This window comes from Rhipicephalus microplus, chromosome 7 (assembly GCF_043290135.1).
Source record: "Rhipicephalus microplus isolate Deutch F79 chromosome 7, USDA_Rmic, whole genome shotgun sequence".
In the NCBI taxonomy this organism is placed as follows: domain Eukaryota; kingdom Metazoa; phylum Arthropoda; class Arachnida; order Ixodida; family Ixodidae; genus Rhipicephalus; species Rhipicephalus microplus.
The window spans coordinates 157,804,261-157,822,483 of NC_134706.1; the positions used below are offsets into that span (position 1 = coordinate 157,804,261).

Here is an 18,223-nt window from a genome sequence, read left to right on the forward strand (position 1 = left end):
AATAAACAAAATAAACATCAATAAAATCATCCAGTGGCTTCATAAATATCTTACTCCATCACTTCTCCACAAAGTATTCGATGCTTTTTTTACTCTGGTCTTCACCGTTGACTTTCGAAACGTAACACCAAACACTGCTCTATTTTAGTAAGTTAACCATCTTCAAGTTTCAAATGAGATTCAAGCGTTCACTGTCGAAACCATAGCCATACGTGGGGTTGGGGATATATTTATTTTTTCGTTGAACGTAGTCTTCATTCGACTAGGTGTCGCAAACTGCAAATGTACAGCACTGTAGCGTGCCTATACTGCCCTTCTGACATTACCATGGCGATCCAACCGCTTGGTAGGCCTTGACCTATTGCCCCGAAACACTTTACAATTGTCAAAGTCAAACGGACAAAACTAGGTTCTAGAACAACGCGTGGAAGAGCAGGCAAAGGTCGACGCGCACTTGATTCGCTACAGCTTGACGGAGTGACATCTGTGGACGGTGCTTCAACTGTCAGAATAAAACGACACTTTTTTATTAAGGTCTAGCTTCACGCGTGCTTCGTAGTCCCAGCCTACGGTGTTGGCCCGCAGACGGCTGAGATCAGAACACACATTCTGATAATCTTTCCACTCGTACATTTCATCTCGAGAAGACTGGTGCATTCTTACTAAGGACAATGCTTACAAGGAATCTTAGGTTCTTGGCAACATTACTTTTCGTTTGCACTGCATTGCCGCTGAACACCGCCGACTGTGAGTATTCTTGCCCTACTTTTGTATATCTTTCACTAAATAGAGCGAAAGCCATTTCCCATAAGTCACGTGAAAAGGGCTGAAAGGCGACCATTTTAATATACTTGGTGTGTCAACGCCACCACTGAGTTATGGTATGTTTACAACTGTATGGTTCGAGAGTTTTATTTGTGCTGTCCAATCACAAAATATTTAGCTTTACGTTACGTTCGGTATTGCAAATCGTACGTCTGCAGAATAAAAAGAACAAGAAATACCAACCGACTTCCCTTGTAGAGCTCATAGTACTGGCTTTTTCCAGCACTGCAATCGCGAAAGTTCCACCGCAGTACAAAAAGGATGTAATTTTTGTTTTGTATGCCCAACGAAATAATATATCAAGACAAATGAACCTTTTTTAAAAATCGGCAAATAAATTGACCTAATGCACTCCCTACTAATTTACAATAAAGCAATTATTGTTGTGTTTTCATGAATGACTTTTGCGCATCTGCATTGGTGATTGTAGGTGATGTGAAGGTGCAGGCAAAGCTTGCCTATAGGCACGTGGTTGGAAGTGTATGGGAATCACTGGTCTTTCATAGCAAGCCAAGAAATTCTGTTAGTTATATATTTAATTCAGCAGCTCCGAACTACTTACTTAGTGCTACTGCCGCTTATTATTTTCTTAAGTTCGACCAAGTGAACCCTTCTGCGTGCAACTACTGCTATGGGCGCGCGGCGCCACAATGTCCAACGTTCTCTGTTACGTGGAGGTTCTAGGAGGGTGCAGAGTACAGTTTACTCGGACGCTAACGGGACCAGCAAAGTAAAAGGCCTCAATTTCTGATGTCACATGCATAAAAGCCGGCGATTATCTGCATAAATCAAATTACACACAAAGGTTGAACAACACTAGCTAAAACTCTATAAATAGAAGCCAAACAGCGTCTATCTTTATTTGTTAATCTCGGTGTTTCTTGTTTCCTTTTACTACCTTTTTATTCTCTTCCCTTTGTAATGCCATGAGAATATAAGGAATTGAAATTAAAATAAATTACAATAGCGATTTATGCACTTGCCACTTTGGCTGCACATTAAGTGCTGCTACATTTACTGGGAACAAGTTTGTCATGAACGAAGGTCTTCTTTACCGACTGTGATTTGGTTTCCTTACCGTAAGACCCACACGATGGCAGAAACAAAGGTTTTCTTAGAACAGCTGCTGTTACACAGTTGTGTATTATTGCTGCTGCAATAATGCATGACTTATTATTGGTGACTTCTATTGTGCGCAAGGTTTGTAGTAAGAAAGTAGCTTGTAATAAATTAAATCTTAAGTGTTATTTGAGATCAGGAGTGCAAGATATTAACTGGTTTCCCTAGTTCTCGTTCATTTTGAATTATGCATTATCACGGCCTCATTGTGATATTCGTAATTGTTGATATATAGTTGTAATACTGTAGTCACAAAAATAACTTGGAAGAAAGAAAGAATTTCTCACTTTCGTAAACATTGCCCATATGTCACGTAAGCCAACTTTTCTTTCACTATAGCAGAAGCACAAAGGATTGCGGGTAACTTTAAAGTGAATTTTAATAAGGCTACATAAGGGCTTAGATCGTATATGAGTGGCGTTTTGTGTGTTTGAGCTACTATACCCTCAGTACTATTATGTGACTCGAGAATGCATGCTGCGACTGTGAAACAGTTGCAAAATTGTTTGCATGCAAGTAATTTGCAAGCTTATCAAAAATGTTCTGTTCTTTTATGTTCTGTTCTAATTTGGCTGTTTTGCTGTGGAGAGGTTGAGGTGCATAATGCCTCGGCTGCTCCATATCACGAAGATCTACAGCGAAAAAAACAATAATGCAGAACGGTACTAAAATTACCAATACGGAAAAGATAAAAAATTAATAGCACACTGAAAGCAGTTCAAATATCATGCCAATACACAGTTTTCTTAGAGCAGTTGACACAGTCATAAACTGTTCACACACACACCTTCCTTTTTTACTGTCAGCATATGCGTAAACACATTTTATATTTATCTATTTCTGGCTGTCTATCATAGGCGCTTGTCCAGTCCAGTCTCCATTAAAAAGTCTGTCAGGAAGATTATTGCCTTTTTCTGGAGATGCATCTCAGGCCATGGTCCAAGTAGTTTTTTTATTGTGAGGAGCCGTCAGTCTAAACTTGCTAATTTGTTCTTTAAGTTTTCTCTTTCATTCGAGTATTTAGCGCACTCCGAAAGAATATGGCGAACATTTTCTTCTGCATGACCACAATGGCATTCCGGTGAGTTGGATCGATGTATCTTGTACAGGAAGCTGTTTGTGTATGCTACTTTCAATCTGAGTCCGTGGATTAATGTCTCTAGGTGTCGTGCAAGGTCTGTCGCTATGGAAAACTTTCTGTGTGGATCAACTTCCTAGAGTACTGTTTTCTTTGATTTAGGGCTCTCAAACCACTTCTTCATCGAACAATGCTTAGCTCCTTGCGTTATAAAATGTCGAATATCCGCCCCAGACATAAGGATTGCGCAATCCTGCCCTCCCTTCAATGCTTCATTTGCGAGGCTGTCAGCCTCTTCATTTCCCTTTATATCAATGTGGCTTGGTATCCGTTAGAATATGATGTTGTGACCCTGCGATGGGGCATATTCCACAGTTTCTGCAATATATTGTGCTATTTCACCATTTATGTAAAGTGACGTCACAGTTCTGATCAGCTGGAGAGCAGGTTTGCTATCCGTGCATATCACCCACTTTCGTGGCTCAGGATTCTCGCAGATAAGCTTAACTCTTCAAAAATAGCCACCAATTCTGCTGTCACCGATGAAGATATGTGCGATAATTTGTACATTCTTTTTTTCTAAATTTCGGGTAAAAATACCGCACAGGCTTGCGCGACTACAGTGCATGATCCGTCTGTATATATCTTCGTTTTTTCATTATGCATTATGTGAAGCTAATAATGTACCATCTGTGTCGCTACTGAAGGTGCCCTGTCTGCTTTCTTCTCTATGCCGTCTATTTCACAGATAACGTTGAGAAGTGGCAGCATTCAAGGTGGTTTTCAAGGTTTCTATTGTTGAAATTCTGGTACTACTTCTTGAAATGATGATACACTATCCTATAGTCTCGTTTCCATCCTTTGTGTTAGTGCACCAGATAAAGAATTACTTTCATGTTACGTGAAAATTCTAAATGAATTTCGAGAAGTTTCTTTAGTTCGGAGTACTGCCAAGGGTGGCTGTCGATCCTCTGCATACACTGAAGCACTGGAAGTTGACCGTGGTGACCCCAGACATACCCTGAAGCACCTTGCCAATAACAAGTGAAGTCTACTTTCGGTGGAGGCTGGAAGTCCGTACAGCAGAGGCAGTGAGTAACTTACGATGGGGCGTATCCAGGCAACATGCAGGGCTAATAATGACTCTGTAGTACCACCCCATTTGGCCCCGCAGAGATACCAAAAGATTCAGATGGCCCGATTTACTTTTTGTTCAAGAGACTGGAGATTAGGCGACCATGTTAGTCTCCGGTCTAAAGTTACTCACAAGAATTTATGAGTTTTAACCATTTGAATGAGGTGGTTTCGCGAAATAATTTGGAAATCTCCTGTTCTTTTTAATGTAAACAGTAGTATGGCTGTTTTAGCCAGATTCAGCGCCATACCTCTTTTTCTTTGAAAACGGCCTACATATTTCAATCCTTGTAGTAAAGTTTATTGTACATCCAAAAACGATGGACCAGACATCCATATACTTATATCATCAGCATATACTGAACATCTGATGTTAGTTGAAAGATTATACTGGAGCTGCGCCATGACTGCAATAAAGAGATTGATTTGTGGGGTTTAACGTCCCAAAACCACCATTTGATTATGAGAGACGCCGTAGTGGAGGGCTCCGGAAATTTTGACCACCTGGGGTTCTTACACGTGCACCCAAATCTGAGTACACGGGCCTACAACGTTTCCGCCTCCATCGGAAATGCAGCCGCCACAGCCGGGAATTGAACCCGCAACCTGCGGGTCAGCAGCCGAGTACCTTAGCCACTAGACGTGCAATAAAGAGAGTAGGGCTGAGCATGCTGCCTTGTGGCACTCCTTGGTTGACGACATGTAGTAAGACGGTAAGTCGGGCCAGTTGGTTAGGATCCATCGTGAACTTTCTTACAGCGCAACACCAGAAAAAAACACAGGACAGGGAAGGAGTAGAACAGAAAGAAAAGACGGCGCTGACTCACAACTGTTGTTTATTGGAAAAAACGGGGTGAAAAATATTGGCAATATATATAGGTCCCGGCAGCCTACACCACAACATGCGCAGAATACGAGGTGCACCGAGGTAGCGTTATCACACTCATGGCAATAAACAAGCTTGGCCTAAATAACTTAATTCTTTTTCATGCAGTGTGACGGATGGTTCACTAACGCACTTGCTACCCCTAATCTTTATATGATATGCCTCAGCGATTTCTCTAGTTATCTGGTTCGGATGCTTGAAGATCTGGCTCAAGGTATGGTGTCGACGTTCTTTTTTCCGCCAAACATAAGGTAGGTCGCATTTGCCCGATGGTCGATAATGCGCTGAGGAACAAACAGGCCAAAGGGAGATGCGCTGTGAATCATAAAAACAAGTACATCGCATGCGTAAACAAAGCTGTGTATTTAACTCCATTATCGTGTGGCAGGGAGTACGTGGGACAAACTAAACGATGTGTGAATGTTCGTTTAAGGGAGCATGAGTTATCTCTTCAAGGGATAGCGCGACTTCATCTGCCGGAACATTGCAGGTCATGCGGTTGTCGTCCCATTTTTGAGAGAACCACCATCATCTTCAAGCATCCGAACCAGATAACTAGAGAAATCGCTGAGGCATATCATATAAAGATTAGGGGTAGCAAGTGCGTTAGTGAACCATCCGTCACACTGCATGAAAAAGAATTAAGTTATTTAGGCCAAGCTTGTTTATTGCCATGAGTGTGATAACGCTACCTCGGTGCACCTCGTATTCTGCGCATGTTGTGGTGTAGGCTGCCGGGACCTATATATATTGCCAATATTTTTCACCCCGTTTTTTCCAATAAACAACAGTTGTGAGTCAGCGCCGTCTTTTCTTTCTGTTCTACTCCTTCCCTGTCCTGTGTTTTTTTCTGGTGTTGCGCTGTAAGAAAGTTCACGTTGACGACATGTTCTGACGTTCGGCCCTCCTGCGTAACTACAAAATTCGCCGGTGCTTCAGGAAGTCAGCGATCCAATGCAGTACCTCGCCCTTGAATCCCTGTAAGGCCAGGCCTTACAGAACGTGAAAGTGAATCACTGTGTCGTATGCTCAGTGGACATCAAGGAATACAGCGAAAATGATGTTTCCTTGCGTTCGTTGGTTTTCCACATCTGTGACCGAATCCAGAATGCAGTTCATTGTGCATCTACCTTTTCCGAAGCCGGCTATTCTTTCTGGTAGTAGTTTTTTCACGTCCTGCTATCACAGAATTCGTTCATTGATCATTTTTTTCATCACTTTCGAAAAACAACTTGTCAAACTAACTGGCCTGAACGAGTCCAACTGCATAGAGCTCCTCCCTGGCTTGAGCAACGGTACTACTTTTGATATCTTCCTACTTTGTGGAAGTTTTTTTCTTGCCAACGTTTATTGTAGCTGTCCAACAGGTGTAATTTTCCTTTCTCGCACAAATTAGCAAGTGCAGCGAATGTGACTCCATCTGTTCATGGTGAACTTCTTCGGTTTACTGAAGACAGCACATATTGGAGCTCCTCTGGTGGGAAGTTATCATCCAGATCTGATGAACTGACCGCAGACAACTTTGGTACAACCGCCAAAGCTGATTCTACTGAGGATTTATATTCGCTTGTTTGGACGGTCTCTCCATTTCTCAGTAAAGATCGCAAAATTCTTCAGGAATCACGCGTTCGCTAACTCCTCGAGACAGTGCTAGAGCTTGTAGTGGTCTCGAGTGTACTACTGGCTATCGGAGGGTGCGTACCATGTTCCATTGTTGAGGCGCCGAGGTAAATGGAGAAAGTGAGGCACATAAATCTTGCCACCTTTTATGAAAGCTTCTGCAGTTGATTATGCTTTGCGGAATGTACATTCTGTGCAGCCTTGAAATCTTCTAAATTACCCGACCTGCGATATCTTCTTTCAGATCGGCGTCGTATTATTGCCCGAAGCCCCTCATACTCAGCGTCAACACCTGAATACCCATCTGGAATGTGTACTGCAAGAGTTGCTTTTGTTAGAAAATGTTTTATCGTTGATGCATACGTATCTGCGTCAGAACAAGATTCAAGATTTTGTCTCTGTAGTTCTAGAAAGATTGCCCAATTTGTAATTCTTGTTGTGTGGTTATTTTTCGTTTTCTTCCACTTTGGGTGATATATGAATACTGGCAAGTGGTCACTTCCTCTTGTATCAGCGTATGTAGTCCAGTCTGCTCCAGCCGCTAATTCAGAGGAGCACACTGTATTGTCTAGTACGCTGCAATAGTCATGCCCCCGTAGAAACGTCGGAAAACCATCATTTAGTATAGCGTAACCATGGTCTTCGCATATCTTTACAACAGCAGATCCCCTTACAATACAACGCTCACTACCCCTTAATTCATGGTGCGCGTTAAATTCACCACATATAACTAATTATGGGATCATTATCAGATTCACACACTGCAGCCAACTCTGCGTATGAAACGTTTGCTTGAGGGTGCACGTATACACTAACTACAGTTACAGTAGCTTTACCAAACTTCACCTTGCATCTAACAAATTCCGGCGCATCTGTTTTTGAAGTAGCCACAAGTGTCGACGGAATATCGCGCCCACACAGAACATCAGCCTGCTTTTGCAGCAAGACGTTGTGCTTGGTACACCACATAATTGAACAAGCGAAAGTTGGTGGATACTCTTGTTTCAGAAATGCACAAAATCGAAAACCCGTGCTGAGCGACGAATTTCCGAAAATTTCTATTGTTATTTTGCAAACTTTTGCAGTTCCACTAGAATGTTGCACTTCTTTTATACCTGTTATTCCGGTAGCCATGATTAGTACAAGATAAGATGCTCAACATCTGGCAGCAATTTCAATTCTGATAAAGAGCCTGCTTGCGGCAGGGACCGTAGAACTGCTTTAAGAGCCGCAAATATTATTGGCAAAATGACTTGCTCGTTTCCGGCTGTCCCCGCCGAGATCCCATTACTGAAAGATTTTTTCCTCCGCAAGCTGCTGTGACTCTTCCCTGTGATAGTCAGTGGCTCATTGGCTGTGTCTGGCCCGGCAGAAGGTTCCACTTCAGCATGTTCTTGGGCCCGAACTTCTTTGCCAACGTGATGTTTTGGTGCTTGCGCTTCAATACTTCGAGTAAGAGTCGTGGCGCTACAATTTTGCATTTGTTTGTGCCACAGGAACATCTTCGACTATATCCGCATTGGGTGCTGGGCCTCTTTGTATCTTATGGTACCCTTTTACAATTCTCTCTCTTTGTGCAGCCGATGCTAAACGGTTTTGAGAGCTGCCTAAAAACGATTCTGGATGTGGTCCAGCACAGTTGGCACACTTAGGTTGAAGCTTCGGGGAGCATTCTTTGTAATCGTGTGCGCCCGCACATACCTTGCATCTCTTGGTTCCCCTGCAAGGCTTAGCCATATGACCATATCTGTGGAAGTTGTAGCACCTTACAGCCGGCTCAACGTATTCCTCGACAGTGTGAACCGTAAAGCCGAGAGCAACTCTTTTCGCAATGGCATGTCATGTCAAAGCTGGAGTATTACACTACGTATAGGCTGCATTGTGGCACTTTCATCTTCATTTCTTGCCCATCTCTTTTGTCGTGTGGCTAAAATTACTCCAACATCTTTAAGATATTCTAGTAGGTCATAAACACTGTATTCAAGTGGAACATCTCTTATCTTTGCTACGGGCTTCATGTAAGACTGAGGTATCATCAAATGTACAGGCAATCAAGCCAGACTCTTGATAAGCAGCAACTTGTTTGCTGAAAACAAAGACCGTACTCCAACACAAAAACTTCCGTCTTTGTTGATTCTTGACGATGTCACTTTCTCATTGATAGCAGAGATTATCTCAGATGACATGCGATTTGGATGTTCGTTACATTTATTGATTTATTTACAACGAAATGTTGTGGCAGACCACGGGGGAAATTTTCCTCAAAAAGCTTGTGAGGGTGTCTTTGCCACCCTACACATACTGCAGCGTAATTGGTGGCAGCAAAAAAAAAGAAATTGAAATGTACGCAAATAACATTGCTCATAACTTTCCTCCACGCAAAACAAAATGTGCTTGCATCGACAATAAAAAGGAACACTAAAAATTAGACCACCGCGGTGGCCTAGCGGCTAAGGTACTCGGCTGCTGACCTGCAGGTCACCGGATCAAATCTTTGCTGCGGCGGCTGCATTGTCGATAGAGGCCAAAATGCTGTAGGCCCTTGTACTCAGATATAGGAGCACGATAAAGAACCCCATGGGGTCATAATTTCCGGAGCCCTCCATAAAGGCGTCTCTCACAATCATATGATAGTTCTGGGACATTAACCCCCCATTTCGATCAAATAAACAGTTATTTTCTTGAGCAACCAGAAAACAAATAGATGGCGTTGTTTTGCCGGCCAGTTCTTGGTAAAGATTTTGAGGTGAAAAGTCTCCGTACTTCTCTAGATGAGGTTTCCGTAATGTTAAAACGCTGAACTTTACTATATATATTTAACAAACTGGAGCGTGATATGATAAAGCATTTTTACCCTACTTCTTGAGACATTTAGTAACTTGCCATTATTGTGGATTGCGTAGTTATTTTTAATTAGGGTGGCCTGTTATCGTGCTTAGTTTGAAGCATAGCAGTTCTAACAAAAGTAAATTTTTAAAGACAACATAGATTATTGTTAATCGTGAACTTTGCCGGGACAATGTTGTGTCTGATAAAGACGTCACTGGTGCGTCAGAAATATGAAGCCTTGCATGCTAAACACCGAACTACCCCGTGTTAAGGAGTTAATTTGAACAGAGTTGTCACCAGTTTCTGGCAATGAGCCCACCTTTTAGAATTGATATTATTAAAGCGAAGAAATATATTATTTTGGGTGCTCATCATGTTCAAGCTTACCTACTCTCGTTCAATGTCTAGCACAATAACCCACGAATGTCCCGCGCACTCAAATACGTTTCACTACCTCTATATCTATATGTCAGTAGCCAAGAGAAATGAAAATGGTGAGCCAAAAGCATTAAAAAGAGGTAGCCATGAATTTCTTCCGGGGGAAGCCAGGTTCTTGTTGACCTGGACTATTTATTTATTTATTTATTTCCATTTACCCTCAAGGCCAGAGGCATTCAAGAGGGGAGTGGTTACAAAGATACAGGTCAAACACAAAATTGATCAAAGGAATACTGGCTTGTTAGGTTCCTGGGTGAACAATATTAGCTCGTGCAGTACGAAAATATTGGTGGTCGGCAACGGTGGCTGTTAGTCCGGGAAGGTGGTTCCATTCTTCTGAAGTGCGGGGTATGAAGGATTGGAGGCAAGTTCGTGTTCGGCAGGGCTGGATTTCAAATTTGTGAACGTGGTCTACTCGTGAGGAAATGTACATTGTGGAAGTATGAGTTCCATGCGCAAATAAGAACTGTGATAGAATATTTTATAAAACTGGCATAGGCGAGAAAATGGACGACGGGATGCAAGGGAAGGAAGGTTCAATGTGTTTTTCATGGACGTTATGCTAGCGGTACAGTTATAGTTACACAGTAAAAAACGGGCGGAGTTATTCTGTACTCATTCTAAGGAACCGATTAGGTTATCAGTACAGGGATCCCATATGGAAGAGGCGTATTCTAATTTACTATGGAATAATGTTTTATATAACGTTACTTTTATTGACATAGGGGCGGAAGAGAAACCACGCCTAAGATACCCTAACGTTCTGTTAGCACTTTTGATAATCATGTTAATACAAAGTGACCAGGTAAGACAAGAAGTAATGTGAACACGAAGATAGCAGTAAGAAACGACTGACTCGAGAGGGGAAGGATTAAGGTAGTACGTAACAGGTTTAGATAAGGACCGAGAAATTCGCATTGATATACATTTGCTAGTGTTAAGGTCCAATAGCAACGTGTCACACCAGCTTGAAATTGCGTTCATGTCAGTCTGCAGAATGTGAACGTCATTTATATCGTTAATCTCCAAAAATTTTACACAGTCGTCTGCGTATAGGTGAATGTTAGAAGAAACACAAGACGGAAGGTCGTTAATATATAATAAAAACACAAGCGGACCTAAAACTGAAGTCTGAGGAACGCCGGAATGAACAGTGCTAGAAGGGGAGTTATAATTGTTGGCGGAAACAAACTGCGTTCTGTTGCAGAGAAAGTGCTCCCGCCATGTTAAAAGATCGTGACGTAGGTTTAATTTGCTTAGTTTAAGAAGTAATAGCTTGTGTGAGACCTTTTCAAACGCTTTTGAAAAATCTAATAAAATACAGTCTGCCAGTGAACAACGATCGAGGATGATGTTATTTTACAAAACACCTAAGTTTATTTTATTTTTTTCGGTAAAACACTACGTTCAATAAAATTTTGTAAAAATCCGAGTCACTGCCACCTCCAATCTTTCCCCTTTTTCACCTCTCGATTAAAGGCCTGGTTGTAAATTTTGTTGTGTGAGGGTGCACTGAACACGTGAACAACGTTTATGAAGCCTTTTATGCCTATTTCATTGACAAGATACTTGTTTAGTTCTTGTTAGTTTATGATATACATTACCAGCAGGAAATTCGCACATGCATGTGGTTTCAATGTTAACTAGTGCTTTACAATGTGCACATGCAGGTAATTGCACTAAAGTGTGATTCCTTTAGAGCTGACATGTTTTACTGAGTCGCAGTTATCTTACAATGTATTCAACTTGAATGCCGTTTTTGGCAAATCATTCATTAGGAAAAAAGTTTCAGACGCCATTGCGTTTTTTATGTGAGTGAGACGGTGGAAAAAGAAAATGTTAGAAAATGACAAACTCAGAATGATAAATCAAAGCCAAGCTTGCAGCTATTAAAAGTTGTTAAAAACTCCGATTGCAGTGCGGGTTGCCAAGCGTGACTAGTAAAACTTTGTAAGGCTTAAAAATTACTTACACTACATTAGATGTTGAAATGACCACCAAAAGCGTTAAACAGCAGTAACTTGAGCTGTACCCATGCACTCTTATACGGAATGTCACTATTTTTTATTTTATATTCTTTATCTCTATTTCATTTTACACCAAAAACTGAAACTGGCCACTAATGTCTCATTCTTCGCGAGCTTTTGCCAAACCCCATAAAGCCGTATAATTTTTAACATAGTTAATACCTAATTAAATATCTCAGTTAAAAATGGGCCTTTATAGAGATCATATAAAATATTTTTGCTCTGAGGGCATTTTAATTACTCACTATATGCCTACAAAATGCAACTTAGAACGTCATATTTTGGCACTCATTTGAAAAAAAAGACTTGGCAATGATTACTTTACGTCGAAGTAACGGTGCAATAGAGATAACTCTTTGTAGAAGGCAACAAATAGGCAACATGATTATGTGTTACGTTTCATTGTACCATATCTTCTGTGTTAAGGGAACACACAAGGCATCGTTTTATAGCACGTTTTGATGAGTTGTAACTCCATAGCAGCCCAGCGAATACAGATGAAAACGCAGATAAAAATACTGATCCATTTACCGCATGGGTTTTCTCAAGAAGCACCCAGCACGTTTCAGAACTTTCTTTTCCCGAGGTCACAATTTTGCCATCTATATTCATGTAAACAAAGATAAGGATACGAAACCAATGTTATATCTTCGTCAGTCGCTTGTCAGAGCTAGTAATGCACCGGAGCACGTTATCAATTTCTACATGCACGTTTATTTATTCATTTTTTCAGCGGAGCGCTCAGCTTAGCTGTGGCGCAGAACATTATAAACAAGCTGCCTCAACTGAATTCTTTTTGAGACAGCAGTAATAGATAATTCATTGATCGGGCTTGACCTCCATGTGCAGTTGTAATGTCGATGGTCATTGTTTTTTATTCATTGAGGGGAGTACGTGTTTGTGACAGTTTACAATCTGCATTGAATGAAAACAAAAATCCTGCACTGAAATTTCCAGTTTATCTTGCACACTTCGATCTTTCAAATTGAATTATTCCGCTACACAAGTCACGCTTACTAGAACTAGTCCCCAGAGATAATCTGCTATTGTGCTACAATTAAGGGATCAAATAAAAAACCAGTGACGTGTAAAACTATAAGTTAGAAAGCTGAATACTTCTCTCAAAACAAGGCCGTGTAGCGTTACTATATGTCACGTATTTACAGGAGTGCGCAGATTTTCACACATCTGCAACAAACGTTACTTTTAGGTAATGCCACGGATACAAAAAGAGTGGGGTATAATAATGCAGTTTTTTTATATGGTGAAATAATCCAGATGGCCAAGTGATCGTCCGCAGCATTGAAGAAACACATAGGGCAACGTATAGTCAACCCGACTGGGAAATTAACAAACTGCAAATGCTAGTTGAGTTTATGAGAAATAGTGGCACAAGAAAAAAAAAGTCAATAGCTGACAACTTCATAAAACGCTGATCTGGTACAGCTTTATCTCAAATGCTTCTGCCTGTCTGTGCTGGTATATAGCAATTTCGTAACAAAAATATTATTTTGGGTTAACTAATTGTTGTTTTCTTGTGCTTAGTATACGCAGTGCAAGTGGAGAATTTATTGTATTAACACAATATGATGTATCAACCAAACATGAAGAACACTATATACGTAGTGTACACAATAAAGTATGGTCTACAGTACATGCTTTTGTTGTCGTACTTATGCTGACGTGCAAGCAGCAAACTGAAAGTTGGAGCGGCAGTGTTAAGTTCAGTACAGGATATGTTCAATTGAATTACAAGGGTAGAGAAAAGTGAAGAAAGGTGGACAGTGAATACAAAAGCCTACACATAGCCCAAACTTGTGGCAAAGGACAATCGTCGATGAGATCATGTGCGTCCGTTGCATAAGCAAAAACATTTTCACCTATATGCGCTATCTTACCTCATTTGTATCGGCGTTGATTGATGTGTGCAGTTTAACGTCCCAAAGCCACGTATGGATACGGTAGGCGTCGATGTAGTGATGCGTTTCACACGCAGTTTGAATCACAGTTTCATTTTCACACAGAACGGACTTATGGGAGAAAGAGTTATGCCTTGCAGAAAAGTTGTTTGAAATTCTTGTTCCAAACACGCACCCCTTGGCCGTGAGTTTTAAAAGAAAGCAGGAGGATGCCATATCTTCCTGCAGCTCGACAACTTTGACAGACGCGCCATTAGCAGGGAAACGCATTTCCGGTATAGCACTTTTCTCTATCGCCTGTGCCGCTCCGCTGACTGGCTGATTGGCATGTCCCAAAAGCGCTCAGCACACCATAAAGAAACAAGAAGGTATTCGGTGACCAATATCTGTCAACGACGTCACCATTTCTGATTCGAATAAGTTGATGGCGAATAGATTAACGTATAGTAATTTCGCACCCGATTGCAGATTGAAAGGTAAGCAGGGAACATTTACGGGAAGAACAACAAAGCACATAGCAGGACAAATTTCTGTGAGTTTTAACGGCAAAAGAATAAATAGTTCTAGCAACTCTGTAACTTTGTTATCGCTCGCTGCTTTCAGTAGCCTCGAACTCTGGCCTCTCCGCAAATAGAGACATATTCCTGTAATTTTTATCCTTGATGTGCAGCGTGATCATGAATATGCACACAAAAATATTTCAGCAGAACCACTCGCTTTCCTGATGACTTTTCATTGTCTTATTTCTGCAAGTATGTCTTGTGCTCAATCGGCCTTGTTTATCATTTGTGTTAAAATAAGGTAACATGACCACACAAGGTTGCACTTCAAGCTTATCTACTATGCGGGTATATTGCAAAGGTATATTTTGTTATATTATCGAGTGATACTAGAACCACTACTCAATGTTTTGCCGTTCCTCAAATGAGCGTTGTATGCTTGAAAACGTCGGCCTCTTGTGTGTGTGATGACTACCGTACTTTCTTTTAAACACTGCTGTGCAAAATACCAAGTACGAAGAAAATGTATGAAATTGATGAAAGCGTCTGTTTTCTTGTAACGCTGACTTCCGGTTTACTAACATTACTCTGTTGCAGCTGCTCTGGCAGCGGTCACACGAGATAGTTAATATATCCCACATTGCAGCTGAGCACTTTCTTTCATTTCTTATCTGAAGACATTATTTGCCTAAGAACTCTGATTGTTTATGCTGGAATTAATAAAAATGGTGGTGGAATATTCATCAAAACTTATGACTTTCAGCTTCTCAATGGCATTGTAACATAGCTCTAAAAATAGGCAGCTCGACAAAAAAAAATCAGGGCACCCTCGCATTAGTAGTGCCAAGGCTGAAGTGAGTAGGGAGCTAGCAAGCTTCATTGTGTTCTTTTCAGATTTTTTTTATCCCTACCTTTTTATGTACTTTGCTGTTCTCTGTTATTTCTCTTCACTTCTAGTTATTTCTATAGTTGTTTCTACTTTTCTTGCTTGTTTCCTAAAATTGTTCGAATTTTTACCTATGTTTTTATTTCAAGTGCTCCACACTTGGTCTCCTCGTCAAGGCGTTCGAAGCCCCACAGGGATGTCTGCATTGGCAGGTGCTTGTTGAGTGGCAGGGTTGCCAGTTCCGCTTATAACACGTGAATTAGTGCTTCTTTCTTTTTTGCGCAGTCACTTGTCACGTTATCAGAGACGTTTTTTTTCAGAAAATATATTTATTTTAGTGATCACCGCAACTCCCAAATGCACGGTGTCGTTCATTATTAGCGTGTGTGTGTAGTCTTCGAAAAGTTTTGTGTATAGGTGTGTGCAGGCTTCCGCACCCATTGCAGCCATCAAAGGTTCAAATGAAATGAAATTTTATTTCAACATTTTTACAATGTTGAGGACCGTGAACAAAAAGCCAGCAAGGCTTGACTGGGTTCATGGCCCCAATTTTCCAGGCAGAAACAAACAACACATGAGAGCAACGTTTCAACACTAAAACAGAACTTATAAATTATAAGCTAATGGCACAACTCATATTACACTATATACAAAAATATAAACATTACTCGTTATTATACATACTGAAAAACTCAAAAGCAACCAAAGTAAAAAATATACGAGTGAAAATGAAAAAGTTGAACATAATAAATAGAAAAAGTGAAAACAGACTTTTTATACAAACATATATACCACATTCTGGGCACCACCACCTAGGTATTTGCAGAGACAGCATATGTTCACTTTTTGATACAATCACATGGAATGTTATATGAAATTATTCATGTTTTTGTAGTATGGAAGTTTATACCGTAACATCTAGTAGGTATATAATTTGATTTGGACCTCGTTGGTTCCTATCTTTCGAAGCTCCTTGTGTTGATTGTTTTATGTTTTGGTGTCCTATTGGAAAGGCATTTCAGAGTGAGAATGTTTTTTTCTATACTGTTGCTATACCATATAATTAAAATATTCACCCAAATGTTAGGCATTGGTAGCAGATTCAATTTTTTTAACAGGACTTGGCGTTACATATGGAACGCTTAGAATACGACGCACATCTTTTTTCTGCATTCTATGGAGGGTAGTAATGTTGGTAAGTGCGGTAGTGCCCCAGACGAGATGACAGTAGTTTAGGTATGATAGAAACAGGGATTTATAGAAGATAGGTTTAAAACTTTCTGGAAGAAAAAAAAACGATACTTGCAAAGTGTTCCAGTCACCTGGGAGAGTTTACCCACCACTATTTGCCCGTGATCATTCCATGATAGATTTTCTTCAAATATGACACCAAGGCATTTAAAAGATGATACAATGGGGAGAACAAAGTTATTAATATTTAAACTCTATGAAATGTAATTGTTTTGATTTTTTGGTCTAAGACGTACGGCTTTCGTTTTATTAACGTCGATTTTCAATAAGCCTGCCGTGCTCCAAGACGATAGTTTTAATAGTACTACGTTGGCTTTATTCAATACATCCTCAGCATCTTTCGCCGTTACAATGTTTGTGGTCTCGTCCGCATATATAATTCATTTTACATTGTTATCAATGGTCACTAAATCATTATTATAAATGTTAAAGAACAATGGGCCCGAGATGCTTCTCTGTGGCACTCTACATGTACTGTGTACGAGTAGTTTCATATGGGCGTGTAAATAATTATTGCACGCGGTGCAGAAGGTAAGATTTTAATGATCCAGAAAACTCTCAGAAAGCCATAGTTTTTTGCCTAAGAATTCTGAATAATTCTGTAGGAATCAATATAAATGGTGGTCGAATATTCATCGAAACTTATGGCTTTCAGCTTCTCAACGGCATTGTAGCAGATCTCCAAAAATAAGCAGCCCGACAAAAATTTAAGGCACCCTCGCACTAATAGTGCCAAGCGTGAAGAGAGTACGGAGTCCGCAAGGTTATTTGTGTTGTTTCGGTTTTTTATCCCTACCTTAGCTATAGCTGTTTAAGTTTCTATAAGTGTAGTACGGTTTATGCAGTCAAACGCCTTCGAATAGTCTACTAAAACTCTCAATGTACATAGCTGACGTTCGAAAGATTCTAATACTATTTTCTTTTGTCTTAGAAGGGCTGTTTCAGTATATTGACCTTTATTGAAGCCAAATAAAAAAAGTTATGAATAACGAACTGCGGCTATGAATTAGCCGTTCAAGCAGTTTAGGAAAAATTGGCAAGACTGATATTGGTTTATGAACAGTTAAAGCGTTTTTCTCCACCTTTGTGTAACACTATAAATTTAGCAATCCGGAGGCTTTTTTGAAAACTATCAATGAAGAAAACCAGATTGTAGATGTATTTAAGGACTTGAGTCTTGGCATCCATTACGTACTTTGCAGGCACGACTTCGAAACCATCAGCTTCATAACATTCTGTACTTGTGATTGATTAAAATATTCAGTTCTTTCCGAAGTTGTCGTAGGAGCTAAAAATTGAGAATGACTGGCTCTGGAACTTATGAAGTTCAAACATTTGGGATCATGAATACTCTTTACTAAACTGATAAATAATCATTGAAAGTTTCTGCTGATTTTTTTTGATATTACACATCCATCTATTGTTATCTCCCTAATGGTCTTCTTACGGTCATCTCGGTCAAGAACAGTGTTATTATACTTTCAAAGAATGTCAGACTTTTTTGTAACATCAACCTTAAATAAATTTTGCAAGTATCCTCTTTTCTCCCGACGAAAAAGACTGTTGACCTTATTCTTTTGAACCTTGAATTCACGCAATGTTTTTTTCAGACCATGTTGAAGCAAAATTATGGAATAGGCAATTTTGTATGGGCATTTCTAGTAAACACTGATTTGGGACCCAGACTTTCTACTCTTTTGGACAGGTTTAA

The 18,223-nt window shown here is 40.2% G+C and overlaps 1 protein-coding gene across 3 annotated transcripts in view; it reads left to right on the top strand.

Annotated features, from left to right (window-relative positions):
* The first annotated feature begins 546 nt into the window (after positions 1-546).
* Positions 547-18,223, top strand: part of LOC119179728 (uncharacterized) — a 225,712-nt gene continuing 208,035 nt past the window's right edge. For all 3 annotated transcript variants that reach the window (XM_075869864.1, XM_075869863.1, XM_037430847.2), the window contains exon 1: positions 547-747. In XM_075869864.1, the coding sequence (XP_075725979.1) occupies positions 672-747 (76 nt within the window). In that variant the 5' untranslated portion in view covers positions 547-671. The remainder of the gene's footprint in view (positions 748-18,223) is intronic.